General features: G+C 53.8%; 2 protein-coding genes across 2 annotated transcripts; both read left to right on the forward strand.

Annotated features, from left to right (window-relative positions):
- Positions 1-1986: 1986 nt before the first annotated feature.
- EIF4E1B (eukaryotic translation initiation factor 4E family member 1B) lies at positions 1987-5068 on the forward strand. Its single transcript, XM_016197125.2, has 7 exons — positions 1987-2040; positions 2124-2317; positions 2627-2722; positions 3436-3499; positions 4204-4317; positions 4460-4599; positions 4949-5068. The coding sequence occupies exons 1-7, from the start codon at positions 1987-1989 to the stop codon at positions 5061-5063; spliced, it is 777 nt and encodes a 258-aa protein (XP_016052611.2). The 3' UTR covers positions 5064-5068.
- A 1756-nt stretch (positions 5069-6824) lies between these two features.
- Positions 6825-16847, forward strand: TSPAN17 (tetraspanin 17). Its single transcript, XM_016197124.2, has 8 exons — positions 6825-6925; positions 10261-10311; positions 10401-10547; positions 11387-11557; positions 12949-13074; positions 13875-13922; positions 14502-14618; positions 14713-16847. The coding sequence occupies exons 1-8, from the start codon at positions 6839-6841 to the stop codon at positions 14776-14778; spliced, it is 813 nt and encodes a 270-aa protein (XP_016052610.2). The 5' UTR covers positions 6825-6838; the 3' UTR covers positions 14779-16847.
- The last annotated feature ends 2882 nt before the right edge of the window (positions 16848-19729 follow it).

The raw sequence follows: 19729 nt of genomic DNA on the forward strand, positions 1-19729 counted from the left end.
GAATCTACTCTGTTCATCAGTTTATTAAGTTCTTTAGATTCCACATATAAGCGAGATCATGTGATGTTTGTCTTTCTCTGCCTGGCTTATTTCACTTAGCATAATATTCTCCAGGTCCCTCCATAGTGTCCCAAAGGGTACGAGATTCTTCTTCTTTACAGCTGCGTAGTATTCCATGGTGTAAATGTCCCGCAGCTTTTTTATCCGCTCGTCTACTGATGGGCACTTGGGCTGTTTCCAGATCTTAGCTATTGTAAACTGTGCTGCTATGAACATCGGGGTGCATATATTCTTTCTGATGAATGTGTCAGGATTCTTAGGATACATTCCTAGGGGTGGGATCACTGGGTCAAACGGCAGTTCCATTTTTAATTTTTTGAGGAACCTCCATACTGTTTTCCTTAGTGGCTGCACCAGTCTGCATCCCCACCAGCAGTGTACTAGGTTCCCCTTTCCCCACACCCTCGCCAGCACGTGTCGTTTGTTGATTTGTTGATGGTGCCATTATTACAGGTGTGAAGTGACACCTCATTGTGGTTTTAATTTGCATCTCTCTGATGATTAGCGATGTTGAGCATTTTCTCATGTGTCTCTTGGCCATCTGTATGTCCTTTTTGGAGAAGTGTCTATTCAAGTCCTTTGCCCCTTTCTTAATTGGGTTGTTTGTCTTCCTCTTGCTGAGTAGTATGAGCTCTCTGTACACTTTGGAAATTAGCCCCTTATCAGATGCATCCTTGGCAAATATGTTTTCCCAGACCGTGGGGTTCCTTTGTATTGTGAGGCTGTTTTCTTTTGCTGTGCAGAAGCTTTTTAGTTTGATGTAGTCCCATATGTTTATTTTTTCTTTTGTTTCTCTTGCCCTAGGAGATGTATCAGTGAAAATTCCACTACGTGGGATGTCTGTGAGTTTACTGCCTATGTTTTCTTCCAGGATTTTTATGGTCTCGTGACTTACATTTAAGTCTTTTATCCATTTTGAGTTTATTTTTGTGTATGGTGAAAGTTGGTGGTCTAGTTTCATTTTTTTGCATTTATCTGTCCAACTTTCCCAGCACCACTTATTGAAGAGACTGTCCTTACTCCATTGGATACTCTTGCCTCCTTTGTCAAATATTAACCGACCATAATGGCGTGGGTCTATTTCTGGGGTCTCTGTTCTGTTCCATTGATCTATAAGCCTGTTGTTGTACCAATACCAGGCCGTTTTTATTACAGTGGCTTTCTAATATAGTTTGAAGTCCGGTAATGTGATCCCTCCCACTCTGTTCTTTTTTCTCAAGATTGGCTGCAGCTATTCCGGGTCTTTTTTGGTTCCATATAAACTTTCGAAATGTTTGTTCTAGGTCTGTGAAATACGCTGTTGGTATTTTAATAGGAATTGCATTGAATTTATAAATTGCTTTGGGTAGTATGGACATTTTAATGATATTAATTCTTCCAATCCATGAGCATGGTATATTGTTCTACTTGTTTAAATCTTCCTCTATTTCTCTTTTCAGTGTCATGTAGTTTTCCGAGTACAGAAAAGTCTTTTACATCCTTGGTTAAGTTTATTCCTAGGTATCTTATTTTTTTAGTTGCAATGGTAAATGGTATTGCTTTTTTAGTTTCTCTCTCTGAAAGTTCATTGTTGGTGTACAAGAATGCTGGAACAGTCTGCTTTAAATTCAAGCCCCACCCTCGGTGGGATTCAGTTTTACTAAGGGCAGACCCCTAATATTGACCCTTCCCTTCCTGGCTCAGCCCCCACGTGGCCAGCATGATGTGGGTGGGGTTGGGTCGGCCTGGTCACACCTGTCCCCAGCCCCCAGGCTGCATGGAGAAAGCGCTCCCTAAAGGCTTGCTGATTGAAGGAGTATCGTAAGCCCTTCTTCCTCTGAGCAGCCCCATGGTGGCTCCTCCCCTTCCCCCCCCCCCCCCCCGCCCCTGGGCAGGTGGGGCGGGGCGCTGCAGGGTTAAAAGCCGGCAGCTGGGCCCCCCTCTTGGATGTTCTGTTTGTTGTGGAGCCCAAGCTACTTCAGCATGGCTACCGCCAGCCCTGTGAGTCCACCTGCCCGCCTCTCCTGCAGCCTGGCAGCCAGGGCCGGCGTTCACAGCCCACTCTGACGCCTTTCTTTGGTCAGGCCAGAGAGGCCGAGGGTGAAACACTGAAGTGGGAGGCGGAGGAGAAAGAGGAAGAGGAAGAGGAGGCAGCAGCAGGAGCCTCCATGAGAAAGGGGGCTCCAAGCCCTCCCACGGCTCTGCTGCCCCCAAGGAGGAAGGCCTGGAATGAGCGCCCAGCGGAGGCCAGACTGGAGCTGCACCTTCTGCAGAGCAAGTAGGGCGGGCCCCTGCTCTGCGCCTTGGACACCCCTTCCTTGCTCTGCCTCAGTTCCTCACTGGGCAAGGCCAGAGCTGGCCTAAGACTTGGGCCCTGCTGTTCCTTCCAGCCTTAACCCCGCTGGGATTCTGGGTTAAATGCCTCCACTTCTCCTCTCGTCCCCTGGCCTGTCACCTTGGGGGGCCTGTACCCCAAATCTTGTCCCCCAGTTTGTCCTTGAAGGGGCAAAACTCCCTGCCAGCACAGGGTGCTGCTGTGGGTGGGCACAAGGGTTCTCTGCTTCCTCTTGGTCACCTCTCCCCCCAGGTGGGCACTGTGGTTCTTCAAGAATGACCGCAGCCGGGCCTGGCAGGATAACCTGCATCTGGTCACCAAATTTGACACAGTGGAGGACTTCTGGGCGTGAGTGTCTGCCCTTTGTGGAAGAGGCTGGGACCAGGGCATTCTGAGCTCAGGATCCTTCTCAGACCCCACCCCTTTGGGGGCCTGCTTTCTACAGAGCTTTCCCAGTCCTCCCAGGGGCCTGGCAGCATTAGTGAGGGCTGGGGCTTAGTGGATTCTTCAGGGGGCATGGGCCCTGTGAAACCTTCTTGGAGCTTAGGGAGAAAGCCTGCACAGTGGGAGAAGCAAGGAGTTGACCCTGACTCTACTGCTTCATGATTTGTGACCTAGAGCAAGTTCCTTCCCCTCTTTGAACTTGTCTCAACCACAAAGTGAGGATTAGGCTGCCTCCGAGTGTCCACAGAGGATCGATCAAGTGAGGGGACCTGGAAGTAGCTGTGCTATACGTAGGGGTGGGTGGGAAGGCCTAGGGCTCCAGCTGGGGGGGCACCAGAAACAAACCCTGCACTGGGGAGGGAGGTGTGTGTGGTCTAAAAACCTTCCCCTGGGCTTGGATGTTCAGGGGAGGCTCTAGGGAGGAGGCAGGATTTGAGGGTTTGGGTAAGTAAGGATGGAATTTCAGGTGGGAATGCCAGTGTGAGCAAAAGCTTGGAAGCAGGAAGGTTGGTGGAAAGAAGTGTGGGTTCTGGTAAGAAGTTGAGGGGGCTGAGATCAGTTGGAATCAGGCCCTAAAAAGCCTGGACTTTAAGCCTGGGGTTGGGGACTCTCTCTAGGATGTACAGTCACATCCAGCTGGCCAGCAAGCTCTCTTCAGGCTGCGACTATGCCCTGTTCAAGGTAAGCTCTGCTCCCCTGTCCCCTGGAGCACAGGGCTCTGATTCTCCTCAGTATTGCTCCCTCACAGGGAGCGTGGGGGTGGAGTGCTGAGGACAGCCTCCCTCAGAGCCAAGAGGAGGAAATGCTATAGAGAAGCTTGGACAAAGTGTCAGACCTGAGCTGCATCTTGAAGGACCATTGGAGTCTGGAAATTGGGGGAACAAAGAAGGAGCCCAGGTTTCTGGCCTGTTTCCTTAGGTAGGAACAGGCATCAGAATTGGCCATGTACACTGCTCATCAAGGTCCAGGCAAATCCCTGGAGGTGCAGACCCAGCAGATATGTGTGGTAGGACCCTGACATCAGTGTTTAAAGATTTCCCAGGTGACCTTGTGCTCAGCTGAGTTTGGGATGTCTGGCATGGCCCACACTGGGGTTGCCCCAGAGGCTTTGTGAATTATCCCCATTCAAACTCTTGTCTTAAGGAACTCTTCAGTAAAGGAGACAAGCACACACACATGCAAGGCTATAAAAGGGGGGGAGCTCGGGAGGTTCTGGGGGCTGGATGGCTGGTGGTGGCACTTGCCTGTACAGAGGAGATGGAGGCAAGACAGAACCTGGCCTGTGAAGACCTACTGAGGGGCAGGAGCAGGACCTAGGAAGGTGGCTGGGCCCCCACTTCCCTTTGAACAAAGGGAAGCAGTTGACTTGTCATTTGGCCTCCCAGGATGGCATCGAGCCCATGTGGGAAGATGCCAGGAATAAGCGCGGTGGCCGCTGGCTGGTCAGCCTTGCCAAACAGCAGCGCCACATTGAGCTGGACCGCCTGTGGCTGGAGACAGTGAGTGGAGGGGCTGGTAGGGGGGGCCCCCCAAAGGAAGGGAAAGGGCTGGTATGGTACCCATGATGGCAGTGGTCTTGACTAGCAGGTACAGTCACTGTGCCACAGCTGGAGGTCTCATCACCTCCCTTTCTGGTCCCAGCTGCTGTGTCTCATTGGGGAGAGCTTTGAGGAATACAGCCGGGAGGTGTGTGGGGCTGTCATCAACATCCGGGCCAAGGGGGACAAGATTGCAGTGTGGACGCGGGAAGCAGAGAACCAGACGGCCGTGCTCTACATTGGGTGAGGGTGTCTCTGGCATGGTGTGGGGGCTGGGTCTTTTCTAGGGGAAGAGGTGAAATGGGGGATGGCTTGGCCTGCAAGGGAGACCTCTGGAACTCTGCCTGCTGTTTCCCTCTTCTGCCTTATCCACATGTATTAAGGGTTTGGGAATCTAGATTTCAAACTATTTCTAGCAGAACTCTTTTCTTTTGCATTAGTCCTATTTTGGGTTTCCACATGGCTAAAACACAAAACTGGAGTGACTGTAGCTGGAACCAGGGTAGGAGGACCCAAGGTTCCAGGTTATCTCCAGGACCCGCTGCCTGCCTGTCTCACTTCCTCTCCCACTTACCCCTTCTCTCCTCCCCAGGCGTGTCTACAAAGAACGCTTGGGACTCTCCACGAAGACCATCATTGGGTACCAGGCCCATGCAGACACAGCTACCAAGAGCAACACCCTAGCCAAGAACAAGTTTGTGGTGTGAGAGGGCCTTGGCACCACTCTCCATTCAGCCACCCTGAGCCTCTCACTACTGTGTGTGTATGTGTCCTGGACACCACTAGGGGTGGGGGCAGAGGGTCTGGTTCTCGCCTGCTCTGGAGTGAATATGAACATTCTTTAACATGAGTTGGGGCCCAAGCCTAGGGGCTGTTCTGTGGGTGGTGATGGTGGGGACAGGCAGGACCCAGGGCAGCGGAAAGGTGGAGGGAGTCCCTGGGTTTCCTTGTTTCACCCAGGGGTGGGTAGGGTGGGTTACTGGGGGAAGGAGGGCTCAACCACAGGTGGAAAGATGACAGGAGCAAAGCCTATGATTTAATACTTACTCTGTGCCTACCTGGAAAGGGGGCTAGCTAGGTGGGGCTGAGGGTCAAACTCTTCTATTCTAGTGGAGTGGGGCTCAAGGCCACGGCTGCTCTGAGAGCTGGAGTTCAGGGACAGGAGTAGGGGCTGCTCCTTCTGGTGATGGCTGTGCAGAAAAACCTTTGTGGATTGACTCTCATCAGATTTGTAGACTTGGAGCCCACCCTGAATCCCATACCTTCCTTGGAGTAGGGCTGGGCCCCCACTCCAGAGGCTGGAGGCTTAGATGCAGAACCCCATCATCTCACAGAGGGATCTGAGGAGGGATACAGCCCTGAGTATTTCTCCTTTCCTCAGATGTGGCCGGGGCTTGTCAGGGTCTTCCCTGCCTCAGGGAGAGGCTTGAGGGGAGGAGGGAGGAGGGTGGTGGTCAGGCTTCACCACGGTTCTGCTAGAGGCGGGTAGACTGGATGGAGTTCAAGGCCCTTTCTGTTCCTGTTCTAAATAAATACTCCCTTTTGAACAAAATTGGAATGATTTTTTTAAGGAGGGCTCTAATATTATGATTCAGTCCCTCCAAGCCTCGGTCTGCTCCAGTCCTCCCTTGAAAGGGCTCGTGTGAGACTCCCAGGTACCGGGGAGCCCCATCAGGCCCAAGCTGGGATGGGGGAGAGGGATAAGACTGGGGAGCTCCAAGCGCCTAAAGGGTTTGCGGGGGTGGGGGGGGGCGCGTTGGCCCCCTGAAAAACTAAAGGGGTAGGAACCAGCCTTCTCAGCACTCAAACTGGGGAGTCGTCTAGCCCCCAGCTTGGGTCAGGATAGGTAGGGCTAAATCTCTGGTGAGGGACCGCGTGTCTGATTGGACTCCGCTGAAATAAAACGTCCTGCACCCGTGTGAAGCGCACCAGTCGCGTCACCATCGCCATCTGCTCAGTAGTTAACTCCTCTCCAGAGATCAGCTTCCAGGCCGGGGATTGGGGTGGCGGGGGTATTGAGCCTTTCGGGGTGGGGGCACCTGCGGGTCCGTCACGCCCGAGGTTTGCGCTGCGGTTCGCGAGCATCTCCGGACACCCAGACGGACGCCGGGGGCGCGCTCCCCAGCTGCCCGCGGGAGCAGCAAAGCCGGGGGCGCCCCGGCGCGGGGTGAGGGGGCGGGGTCTGGGGCGGGGCCAGGCCCGGGGGCGGGGCTCGGAGGGGACTGAGTCGCGCTGGGGGCGGAGCCAGGCCCGGGGGCGGCCGCGCTCCGAGGGTCCCCGGGGACGCGGGGCTGGGCGGGCGCCGACGCGGGGGCGGTCCCTGCGGGCGGGCGGGGCCCGGCGGCGCGCTGTGTGGCCTCGGCCATGAAGCCGCAGCCGCCGGGCTAGGCCCCGGGCGGCTCCAGCCCAGGGCTGCGGGCGGAGGGCTGGGCCCGGCCCGCTCCGCCCCGCCGCGGTCCGGGCGGGCGGGCGGGCGCTCACCATGCCCGGCAAGCACCAGCACTTCCAGGAACCCGAGGTCGGCTGCTGCGGGAAATACTTCCTGTTTGGCTTCAACATTGTCTTCTGGGTGAGCGCGGGGTGGGTTTCGGGCCCTGAGCTGGGGGTGACCGGAGAGGGAGGTTCAGTTTTCTATGGAGGGGAGACCGCTCCCTGCCGCAGGGGCTTAGGACGGTCACCGCGCTCCTCCCTCCCCCTCCTACCTGCCCGCCCACCCCCAAGGCCACTGGAGGGAGCTGCCGGGGAGCTCCGAGTGCAGGGGGCGGGTCCCAGCCCCCACGGGCCTGGTGCGGGGAACCGGTCTCCCGGCGTCTTCCCTGGCACGGCGGAGAAGGGGGAGTGTTTCCTTGAAGGCCCCAGGGGTCCTGGTGGCCCTCCCTCCTGCCCAGCTCACTTCCATACCCTGGGGTGTGGGGTGCACGCTGAGCCCCCCTCCGGTTTAGGGTAGAGAGTCTGCTGAGAAGGGAAAGGCAGGGTCTCTTTCTCCGCCCCCTGGCCCCTCCAGCGCCTGGGCCTGGTACCTTGCCTGGCAAAGGGGGCTGAGTCAGAGCCTCTCCACTCCAGCCCCTCGCTGGGAGGCTTTCCGGCGGGAAGGGCCGATGCTCAGAGCCCTAGGGCAGGGTCTCCCCTATTGAGTGGCTGGGAGCTGGCTGGCCCTGGGGTACAGAATTCTACCTTCCGCAGCTGACCAACCCAGGCTCCAGGGTGGGGCTGGCCCTGTCCTGAGAAGGGAGCTGCTGGTGCCCCTCCCAGGGTGGCATCTGTGCCCCTGGGCCCTGCCAAGTCATCTTTCCCTTCTCCCTCCCCCACCTCCTCTCCTCACGGCCCTTGGCTGCCTCTGCAGTCTCTGCTTCTGCCGCCTTGCTCGGAATGCCAAACCCATTCAGTTCTGTTCAGCAGGGCTCAGTGGCACAGCCCTCTGCCACCCTGCTGGCCATGCAGTCAGCCGTTTGGGTGTCCTTTGGCTCTAGCAGTGCCCAGCTCTTGGAGGGCGTGGGATATGTGCAGACTTCCCTGGAGACCTTCGTGCACAGGCCTAGCTGTGAGACTGTGGGCGAGTCACTTCTCTCTGGGCTCTGCTTCCCTGCCTGGGAGAGGGTGATAATAAAGCCTGCCTCAGGGTTAGGCATATCAAATGGAGCGTAGTTTACTGTATCCTTGAAGCTACATTATTAGTTTCTACATTTTACAGATTATCTATATTTTACATGTAACAGGCACAGGGAGGTTAAGTCCTTCAACCTCAGGACACACAGCTAGTAAGTACAGAGCCAAGGTGACAGCCTAGCGGGCGGTAGGTGGAGGGGAGGCAGAGCATTTAGCAGAGGGATCCCTCAAATGCCAAAGGGGGACAGAAGTGAGAGAATCCAGGTGTGTTCCAGGGTGTTGGGGCTAGGGCAGAGTTTGAGTTTTATGTTGAGTGCCGTGTGGAGCAGTGAGGGCTTCAGTGCTGGTGATGGGTCTGTTCGAGTCAGATCTGTATGTCTGCCTTGGGGAGGGTGAGTGAGGGGCAGGAGTTAGAGGTGGGGAGACCAGGGAGGAGGACTGGGGTAAATTTAGGGTGGTGGTGGTGGGAGGAAATCTCCAGGGAAAGTTATAAGGCTGGATTGATAGGACCAGGCCACTTGGGGCGGAGGGGTGTGTGTATGTGTAGAGGGAAGGCCTAAGGGAGGTGCCTATGAAACAGGTCCAGAGATTTTTTTTTTGTTTTAATGGAAAGCAGATCCTGGTGTTACCCTGCTCATAATCTTCCAGTGGTTTCTCACTAGAATACGGTCCAGACTCCTTCCCATGGCCTTCAGCACCCTTTGGGGTCTGGCCCTGCTTCCTTCAGTTTGTCCCTTGCACTACCAAAATTAATCTAACTTCAGGTCCTTGTCAGGCCTCCCCTTAGAAGTCTCTTCTCCTCTCTGTACCTTTTTGTCATTTAAACCTTTGCTAAAATGTCACCACTTTCCACAACTAAAGCCCGCCTCCACCACCGCTAATCACTCCCCATTGCGTCATCCTGTTTGATTTTCTTTAAAGGATCTGTTGGTAACTGAAATTACCTTATTTACTCACTGTGGATTTCCCCCACTGGAGTGTAAACTCCATGAGAGCTGAGAACTATCTGTCTTATTCACTGATGTGTTCCCAGCATCTGGAACAGAACCTGGGACATGGAAGTATTTGCAGTAAGTGTCTGGAGCTAGGGAGAGGCTTGGGTGGCAATCCCGGAGATGTCAGTGTCATGAAGGGGTAGAAAATGAGTGTGAGGAGGAAGAGGGCAGAAGGCTAAGGTTGGAACTGGTGGAGGGTGGGCATGGCCATGTGCATAGGGTGGGTGAAGCAGAGGTGCTGGGAGGGAGGTTGAGAAAGGGCAGGTTGAAGAACGGCATTGAGCAAATCACTGAGGTCTTCAGGAAGGAGAAAGTAGTGGTGGTAGCCTGTCCAAAGGCTGTATGTTGGTCAAGTGGGATGAGGCAGGAGAAGTGATGTTTGGTTTCACATCCCAGATCCAGTGTGGGGGAGGGAAGGAAAGACATTTCTAAAGATAGAGGACAGCAGTGGGAGGAGCCTGGGGTCAGAGAGGGGAAGGAAGGCATTAAAGGTGGGGTAGAGCTGACCAGGCTAGGTGCTGAGGTGAAGGAGCCTGAAGGGAAAGCGGGGGCGGGGGTAAGGGGGCCTGAAGAGGTGGGCTCATGGCCTTGGGCTTGGGCTGGAGGTGATGGATGGTCAGGGATCTGCTCAAGGTCAGGCAGCAGCCCTGACATCCAGGTCTCTTCCCAGTAAGGAATTGAGGCAAGATGGCTGGTGGCATTTGGAAGGTCCAGGCACAGCTGTGGCCACATGTTTTCTAGGATACAGCCACTGGTCCAGGCTGGGGCCTCTCAGTGGGGTCCTGCTCTGCATCAGGATTCTTTGTCATGCAGGGGCTTTGGTTTTGAACTCTGAGAATGGAACTTGGCAGAAATCAGCCTCTGGTAGACAGAGGTAGAAATGATGCAATGGGGGTGGGCTGATAGTCACAGAGTTGCAGGGCAGCCAGAGGGAGGGGGCAGAGGCCAAGAGCCCTGAACCTCAGCATGGTCTGAGGCAGGAGAAGAGGCCCAGGACACTGCTGCTGCTGCTTGGCAGGAGCATCTTGATCCCGCTCTGTTCCAGTTCTGAGTTTCCAAGAAGGGTCCTTGATGCCCATTCCAAGTCTAGGGAGTGTTTAATCTTCCAGGCTGTGTGCTGTAGGAAAGAAGCACTGAGATGTGTTCTTGGGAGGGTGTAAAGGATCCTGGATCCCATTTACAGCCCTTTTCCCTCTTCCTTTCTCTCCCCTTGAAGACCCTGAGTGCTGGGGGAAAGAGGCTTTGTTGGGGGTACAGCAGAATGCTGGTGCCCCAGCTTAACTCTTTGCTTCTGTTCTTGCAGGTATTGGGAGCCCTGTTCCTGGCCATCGGCCTCTGGGCCTGGGGTGAGAAGGTGAGGCGGTGGGGTAGGGCGTGGGGCTGCTGCAGGTCTAAATGATGGGAGGATCAGCACCCCCACTTGCCTCTGCTCCCCTGGTACAGGGCGTTCTCTCCAACATCTCGGCGCTGACGGATCTGGGAGGCCTTGACCCTGTATGGCTGTTCGTGGTGGTTGGAGGCGTCATGTCGGTGCTGGGTTTTGCTGGCTGCATTGGGGCCCTCCGGGAGAACACCTTCCTGCTCAAGTTTGTGAGTGCTCCCCCACCTACATCTACTGGGGACCCCAACCTTCTCCCACCCACTTCTTGCATGTATTATGTGCTTAATAATGGGTAGTTTTATTATAACAATACATATCAGATTTTTATTATTTATTTGTATGTATAGGATCCTTTCTGTTGTAATTGAGAGAAAACCAGTGGCTTAAGCATAAAAGGATAGTTATTGGCTCACTAAGAAAAGCCCAGGGGTGTGCTGGCTGCTGGCACATTGGGATCCAGGGACCACCACAGTGTCACTTGGCCTGGTCTCTGTTTCTCAGCTTAGTCCCTCTCGGTTAGCTCCATTTCCCATGGGGTCGAAGGATGCCCAGGAATGGTGGGTCCTGGCTTCACACTGTCCTCCTAGGAGCTCCTACTGGAGGCTGAGGATTCTCAACCATTCTGCCAAGTCCTTTAATTGCATCTCCTTGACTCTGATTGGCCGCGTCTGGGCCAATCCCTGTGGCCCTGGGGAGGTAGCTCTCTGATTGGTGAGCTCCTGGCCAGTGCCTAGTCCTCAATCTGGAAATCGGGAGAGGTGATCTCTCCAGCTGAGCTGCAGAAACTGAAGGTATAAGTGAAGGGTGGTTTCTCAAAAACAAGACAAAACACAACAGCAAAAAAAAATAACAAAACCAAAAAAACCCCCCACACAGGTAATTACCAGAGGAAGTGGAATGGATGGGTAGGTAAGGATAGCACTGTTTTTACCACCATAAAACAACACTAACATGATAGAAGGTGGGGACTCGGGACTGTCTTGGGTCCGGGTGGCACCCACCAGGCCCTGTGTCTCAGACTCCCCCATCTGTATGCCCCCACCCCCAGTTCTCAGTGTTCCTCGGCCTCATCTTCTTCCTGGAGCTCGCAACAGGGATCCTGGTCTTCGTCTTCAAGGACTGGATACGAGACCAGCTCAACCTCTTCATCAACAACAATGTCAAGGCCTATCGGGACGACATTGACCTCCAGAACCTCATTGACTTTGCTCAGGAATACGTGAGTCCAGCACTGGCCCACCACCTGCAGGATGGCACCTGCTGGGCAGATGAGTGAGGGAACAAGTTCCCCATGTGCTGGGACCATTCCCTCAACCACCCAGGCCAGGAAGGCCCTAGGCAGAGAGCCAGGAGTTCTCCTTTCTGAGAGGAAGCCAGCCCTTGGTGATCCCTGTGGGTCCCCTGTGCCTAGTTCTGCAGGAAAACAGGGTTGGGGAATAGAGGCCACAGGCTCCAAACTGGCAGTTCCTAGGCTGCCAGTAGGAATAAAAATATAGATTCCCCGTTCTTGGAAACCCTGGACCCACAGTATTGGCCAGGGCTACATTGTTGCTACCCCATTTGCTAGTACAGGGGCTCTCTGTTTGCCACTGTCTCTGACATTCTGTATTTTATTATACCCATTGGTCCTCTTCTCTTATATTATTTGTTTGGCTTCTGAACATATTAGAGTTTGAGACTCTATGCAGAAGCTCTGCCCTCAAGCTTGCATACCTACCCCTGGGAAGAAGCAGTCAGTGAACAGTTTGTGAAATCCTAGACACCTCACACCTGCAAGTTCTCGCCTACTCACACAGACACCCAGTCACACACACTGACACAGACTCCATCCCCATTGTCCAGAGATGGGATCCAGAGATGAACCAGGGCTGGCGTCTGCTTCGAGGAGCTCTCAACCCAGGGCTAGGCAGACATATAGCCAGGTGGTTAGGATGTGGTTTGACTGTTCACCCAACATGGAATTGTTCTAAGCTTATCATGTGCCAGGTCCTGGCTGGGTGCTGGGGAGTCCGTGGTGAAAAAAGCAGTGGTCTGTTCTTGTGGAGATGGCAGCCTGGGTGGAGAGACGGGTACCATCATCCCTGTGTTGCCTGGGGGGCAATATCCTTAGCCTATCCTTTCCTTTTTTTTTTTTTTTTTTTAAAATCCTCACTTGAGGACATACTTAGAGAGAAGAAGGGAGAGAGAGAAACATCAATTTGTTGCCTTTCATACATGCCCTGATAGGGGGTCAAACCTCAACCCAGGTATGTGCCCTGAACGGGAAATGAACCAGCAACCTTTCGGTGCACAGGAGGACTCTCAACCAACTGAGCCACTCTAGCCTGGCTCCTTTCCTTTTCCAGCCTCTCTTTGGTTAGGGGGACAAGTTCAGGAGCCCTTTCCCACTACCCTCTGCTCCCACCAACATGGTCAGGAGCCTAGAGCTGCTCCGATGACCCTGGGCCCTGGACTAGCCTGTCTGCTGGGATGTGGTGGGGAGATGCCCACCTGCCTGGCTGCCTCTAGACCCCTTCCCAGTCTGGCCCTGTCTCTCTACAGCCTGGGCCTATCCCCAAACAAGGTGGGTCTGGCTTACCTGAGACTTTCCTCCTTCCCCTCCCCCTCTAGTGGTCTTGCTGCGGAGCCCGAGGGCCCAATGACTGGAACCTCAATATCTATTTCAACTGCACTGACTTGAACCCGAGCCGGGAGCGCTGCGGGGTGCCCTTCTCCTGCTGCGTTAGGGATCCTGCGGTGAGTGGGGCCTGATGAGACGTAAGGCAGAGGGCATTGCTGAGTTCAGGCCCAGACTGGGAAAAACCTACCACAGGGCTAGCTCAGCCCCACCCTGGGAGCTGTGGATATTGGGAGGAGGTCATTTTATATGGGCTACCCTTACTAGACTGGAGCATGTGTCCATGAGCAGCACTGAGCTCTGCTGCAGTGGGGGTTTGCCTCTTCAGCAAAACCTGTCTCTGATTGCAGTGTGATGACAGTTGCAGGTTCCTGGGCACATGGCCTAGCTTATCGGACCCCAGATACCCTGTGTTTTCAGCTAAATGTAGCGCAGGCAGTGTCTGCTCTTGGTCCACCTGAAGGTTGCCTGGGGGCCAGGGACTGGATCACTCCCTCAGTCATGGGTATATGTGACAGGGCCCCCCAGGCTGCAGCTATCCAACATATCCCTGGGCCACCATACTGCGGTGGCATGGAGTGGGGTTTCTCATCCCTTTATGGCTTTCTTCAGAGCAGAAACTTCTCACAGTGACATCTCTGTAGTCACAGTTCACTTGGGACACTGAGGGCAGGTTTCTTCCCATTCTCATAAAACATGAGCAGGCAGGATCCCTAAACAGGGGAGAGCTCCAGCTGGCATGTGCAGCTGTAAGTCCTGGCATCTGGCAAAGAGGTGCACAGGCCTCAGTGAGCCTCTGGATGCGGCCAAATCCACGATCCATCTGCTTCTCCTGAGAAACAAGAATCATTGCAGTGCTGGGTGCCATGAGCCCTGGGGGTGCCCCCTCACTGGTGGCTCATTGCCTGTTTCTCCTCAGGAAGATGTTCTCAACACCCAGTGTGGCTACGATGTGCGGCTCAAACTGGTGAGAGGGGCAGGGACAGGGTTTGGGGAAGCTGGGGGCACTGGGATGGGAAGTGGCCCCTCATAAGCTCCGCTGAAAGGCCTCAGAGAGCTATGGGGAGGGGATGCTGAGTCCCAAGAACCATCCAGGCACGCAGGCCTTGGTGCTGCCAAACATGGGGGTAGTGGATCTGTGGGCATGGGCACAGGTGCATTTGCTCATTCCAACTCTTTGTTGAGCACCCACTGGGTGCCGAGTTTTGCCCAAGACACGGGATGCATGCTCCTGAGACAGATAGAGCCCGGCTCTCAAGGAGCTCCCACTCCAGTGGAGAGAGACAGGAAGCTCATCAATAAATAAATGTGAACAGTAATGTGACAATTTCAGCTGAGAGCTTGGAAGAAAAGAAAATAAGAGAGGTGATGGGATTGGGGCTGGGCAGTGAGAAAGTGCCTCTCAGAAGTGTGGGTGTCTGTGTTGAGACCCTGATGATCTGAAGGAGGCAGCCATGCAAAGGCCTGCAGTGTTAGGCCCTGGGGCAGGGGTGAGATGAGGCCCATGGTGGCAGGTGGACTGAGCCCCGTCCCTCTGTGTCCCCAGGAGCTGGAGCAGCAGGGCTCCATCTACACTAAAGGCTGTGTGGGCCAGTTTGAGAAGTGGCTGCAGGACAACCTGATCATCGTGGCCGGGGTCTTTGTGGGCATTGCCCTCCTCCAGGTACTATGGAGACTTCACATGCTGCCCCCACTCCTTTACCCCAGCTCCCCAACCCTGCCAATGGCCTCTCCCTCATCTCCTCTCCCTATTACAGATCTTTGGCATCTGCCTGGCCCAGAACCTTGTGAGTGACATCAAGGCAGTGAAGGCCAACTGGTGAGGCTGCCACACTGGCCATGGCTACCCGCCTGGCCTACCCAGGGACCTGCCACTGTGCCATGACGGGCATAGCTGCAGGAGGCATTTCTGCTCGGACCCGAGCCCCATGTGGGGCTTGTGTGTGGGTGTGCTATGTGCCCACAGAGAAAGCCGCATGACTCTGCCTGGGTTGCCTGTTCTGGACTTGTGTGCATGGAGGTGTGCGTGTCAGTGTGGGTGTGCAGAGGGAGCCGCTGTCTCCACTGCTGCGTGGTAGGCTCTCCAGGGGACTAGGAAGGGCGCAGGCTGGACACACCTCTCCGCATGGTGGTATGGGGGATGCTGGGGCCTGCTGTTGCCTGAGATACGGCCTCACGCAGCTTCAGAGTTCTCTATTAGCTGTGACCTTGACCCTTCCAGGATCTCACTTCAGCCTCAATGTCTCAGACTCTAAAATGAGTCCAAGAATTTTTTCTCCCTTGCTTGCCTCTCAGGATCAAACATGATGATGGCTACAAACTACTCAAATAAACAAGACCTTGAAAACCACTGGCTTACCTCCACCATCTGGTTCTGTCAGCTGCAGGGTCCCTGGCCCGGACCCACCCTGTGCTGTTTTCTTCCACCTGGGTCGTGTATACATTTGAGCCAAACTTTAAAACTTGGTATATTTTATATAAAAGTCCAGATCCCCGGCTTCTCTGGAAGAATGGCCATCTGGTGGCAGCAGCTCTTTAGTGGCAACGTCTCCTGGGGCACACACTTCCCATTCTCTGAGGCCCTGCCTGACCCTGTAGGCTGGGAGTTGGCCTTCCCCACCTCTGTAGGGTTACTCCCTGCCAACACCTGGAGGCTTCTGTGGCCAAGCCTGGAGGGAAGCACAGGGACGTGAAGAAGGGAGGCTGGACCCTGCCTTGAAGAGGACAGGGAATTGGGGGCTGAGCCTGCTGGGGACTGAAAATGGGTGGTTGAGGGGTGGGATGGAGATCAGGAAGGTTTTGGGAAGGAAGTAGCTGGAAGCCCACAGCTAGGGGTGGGGAGCCTAGTTGGGGGGTCATTGATGATTGACTCCTGGGCTCACTACTTGGAATCAAGTTAAAAATCTTCCCAGAGGCCTACGGAGCTGCCTTTTGGCCACCAGAGGTCGTGCCAGTACAGCATTCCTGCATCTGGCTTTTCTCTGGCAACCTCACCAGGTAGTCAAGTGCCTGGTGTGTCCTCCCTGCTTACTAGTGCTTCCCCGGCTTTCTGATAACTTGAAAACTTCTAAAGGAGCAAACTGACTCAGACTTGGGAAAGCCTGGCTGTTCTTACCAGCTCTGCCTCTTATCAGTTGCATGAAGGGATGTGTGTGAAGTGACTGCCATACCCCTTCCTGGGCTGCCCTTCGTGGCTAGTTCCCAGGTCTCAAACTCCGATGTCCTGAGAGTTGGGTAGGTCATATTATAGATGAATGAAGTTGCCCTTTGAGTAGTGAGGCCTTTGTAGTGCTACTTTGACTTTCCCATTGTTACTGAAGAGAAACATTGCTTTGTGACAAGAGAAATGTAAGGGTGGGCAAACGTAGTTTTACAATTGTTCATATTGAAATTAATAATAATACAAGAATAAACTGTTTTGCATACTCACAACTCTAAACCTACTTTTGCCCACCCTCTGTAATGCACAATCAAGTTGATAATGGCAACTGGCCTTGAGAGACAATAGGGTATGGTAGGGATTATGGCAAAGCAGATTCCCATCTCAAGCTGGTGGCTGTCATGTAGTTGTAGCTAATTGCTATAAAGTGAGAATGCAGGCCTAATGTTAGTAATCTGGAGGAGCCAGAAATCCAGATTTTTATGAAAAATATTTTGATTTTTAAGTTGTTGGCAACTAATGAAAAAAACAAACCTGTGATCCAAACAAAAGTTGTGGGGCCCACTTAGGCCCCTGTGCCACTGTAGATCCTTCACCCACAGGGGCCCTGGTTGCTTGTGCTGCCAGGTGAGCAAGGTGTGGGGCATGCACCCAGCATCATGTCCTGGGGTCCCTGACGGGCACTGGTTGCAGGGGGTTATAGGTGCTACAATAAATTCAGCTCACAGTTGTGTGCATTTGTCTCGTGTCTTCCAATTTTAAACGTTTTCACTTTCGTTTCCCCTCCAAACCTCACAACCCCTGTGTGAGATGGTGGTTCTCTTCCTGATGAAACTTCAGCTTAGAGAAGGGAGGGAGTTGCCCAGCACACAGCTGGAAGAGGCATCCAGCTCTGACCCCTCTCACTGGAGTTCTACCCCAGACTAGTCCTGTCTTTCTGACACATCAGGATAAAACCTGTACACTCACAGTGCTCACCGATGACGGGCAGTAAGGTATCATTCCCCAAGCATGAGTTGAGCATCCACTTAAGTGCTGGGGATGTAGGGGAGAGAAGGGCAGGGTCCCGGCCCTTGTGCTGCATTCTTGAGGGGGAGACACAGGAACTAGCAGTCAAGTAAGCATTTGTGTTAATATATGCATGAAAGAGGAAGAGGGATGGGCTAGACAGTGACAGATGGGGTGTCTAGGAGAAGTGACCATTTGAAGGGGATGGTTGGAGGAGGGGGTGCCATCTCTGGGAAGTTCCAGAACATTATTCCAGGCTTTAGTATCAGCTGCCCTAGAGGTCCTGAAGCCAGAGTGGGCTCAGCATGAGGAAGCCTGGGGTGCTGGAGAGGTGGGAGTGGGTGAGAGGCAGAGGGCACAGACAGAGAGGTAGTGGAAACAGGTTATATTTGGAAATAAGATTGGTGGAATGGGATAAGAATGGTAGGAGTGATCACAACCCTGGCTGGGGACCCAGAGTTCTCCAAAGCTCAATTCTGCCACAAGACCTCCACCCACCCACCCACCCATTCATCTATTCATTCACTCAGCCATCCACCCACTCAGGAAGGCTCTGGCTGGAGGTTGAGGTTACTGAGGCAGTTTGCACATGCCCTTGCCTTCTGGGCTTACAGTCTCTCGGCAGAGGCAGACAGAACAGCTGCTAGTGGTGCAGTGTATACGTGGTGACGAGCACATGATCACTGCTAGGTGGCGTATCACACCGGTTAGAGACAAGTTCCTGTCCCCAAAGTAGAACTTAAAGCATTGTTTTCCTTGTACTGAGGAGCCCTAACTCAGATGGGGACCTTTCCAGATATGTAGAAAACACAAGGAAGTGTGTAAGGCTGTCCCCTGCCCAACCCTCTAGGCAGGTCCCTGGGCCATGGAGACCAAGGTGACCTTTCCATCCTCTATCAGGGAGGGGTGCACACTGGAGATGACAGAGGTGGTCATTGTCTGGCAGCCTGGAAGCGCCCCAGGAACCCTGGGCCTGCCTAGTCTGACCAGAGGAGGGGCTTACGGCTTGGTGGGAAGGCACCCTGTGACATTGGGCTGCCTCAAAGAGAGGGCGGCTGGGGAACCAGACGGGACAGAGAGAGCTCAGGATGGTGAGCCTTTGGATCTGGTGGGATGGCCTAGGGGGGTCAGGCTAGGGTCCCCTCCCAAAGGATAGCCAGCGAGGCTAAGGCGGTGCATGCTTTGGGGGAGCCACTCTTGGTGACCACCAGAGGGCACTAAAGCTCAGGCGACAGCCTAGTGGGATCCCAGGACAGGGAGGGGCTGAGAGAGTAGAGTTAATAGAGGGGAGCCCCTGCCACGGAGTTAAGGCCCTGTCACCTTTTCAGAGACCTGGCGGTCCATCCTATTGCCAAATCTAGGCCTTGGCACCCTCTGCATTGTCCACGTCAGGGGCAAACAATACTGCCCCTTCCTCCTCCGCTCTCCCAGCGCTCAGGAAGACGCGAGCCCACCTTCCAGCTCCCACGGATGGTGATGTCTGCCAGACAGAGGTGGGGGGTCACTTTCCCTGGGAGACTGAAGCAAAATACTCCACCACATACACCTCCATTCACTCCTTCAGCCAGACTTACTGAACACCTACTATGTGCCAGACACTGTTGTAGGCACTTGCTATACGTAAGAGAATAAAAGAAGACCTACCTCATGGTGTTCACAGTCCAGATGGGTCTGCAGCCTTTGTCTGTAAAGGACAAAGTAAATATTTTAGGCTTTTGGGCCACTCAGCTCTGCCTTTATAGCAGAAAGCCACTCTTAACAAGACAAATTGTCATGGCAGTGTTCCAATAAAATTCTCCAGACACTAAAATTAGAATTCCATATAATTTTAGGGTGCCACAAAATATTATCCAAACTGCTCTGGCTAGTGTGGCTCAGGGGTAGAGCATTAGCCCCAGCGCCAAAGGGTCATGGGTTCAATTCCTGATCAAGGGCACATACCTGGGTTGCTGGTTCATCCTGGCCCCAGTTGGGGGCAAATGCCAGAGGCAACCAGTTGATGTGTCTCTCTCACATGGATGTTTCTCTCTCTCTCTCTCTCTCTCTCTCTCTCTCTCTCCCTTTCCCTCCCTCCCTTCTACTCTTTCTAAAAATCAATGGAAAAAAATATCCTCAGGTGGGGATTAACAACAACAAAAAAAGCCCAACAAAAAGAAAACAAAACACAAAACCATCCTTAGCCCTTGAGCTACATAAAAACAGGCAGCAACCTGGGTTTACCTCAGGGTCTGGAGGTGCCGGTCCCCAACTAGGAAGGGAGATAACACAGTGAATCTTGTAATGAGTCACTCACCCGGGAGAGGTTGTGAGTCCATGGAAATAGCCGAGTATGGAGAATGGGCCCCGGCAGTGCGGGCGCCGGGCAGGCCTTGGTATTCAATTGGGTCATTTTAAATTATTTTGATAGCATGGGTAGCATGGGAACCCAACCTACATTGAACTTGGAGGAAACTCGGGTCCCCTTACTGCTCCATCCTGTTCTCTCCCTCTGCCCTCCACTAGTGTGTCACAGCTTCTGCACCTTCACATTCTCCGAATTTGGCATGCATGTTATGTATCCACAGAAAGCATTCAGTATCATTCCTTGTGTGTCCTAAGTGGCAAGT

This window comes from Miniopterus natalensis, chromosome 4 (genome assembly GCF_054644295.1).
Source record: "Miniopterus natalensis isolate mMinNat1 chromosome 4, mMinNat1.hap1, whole genome shotgun sequence".
Lineage (NCBI taxonomy): Eukaryota > Metazoa > Chordata > Mammalia > Chiroptera > Miniopteridae > Miniopterus > Miniopterus natalensis.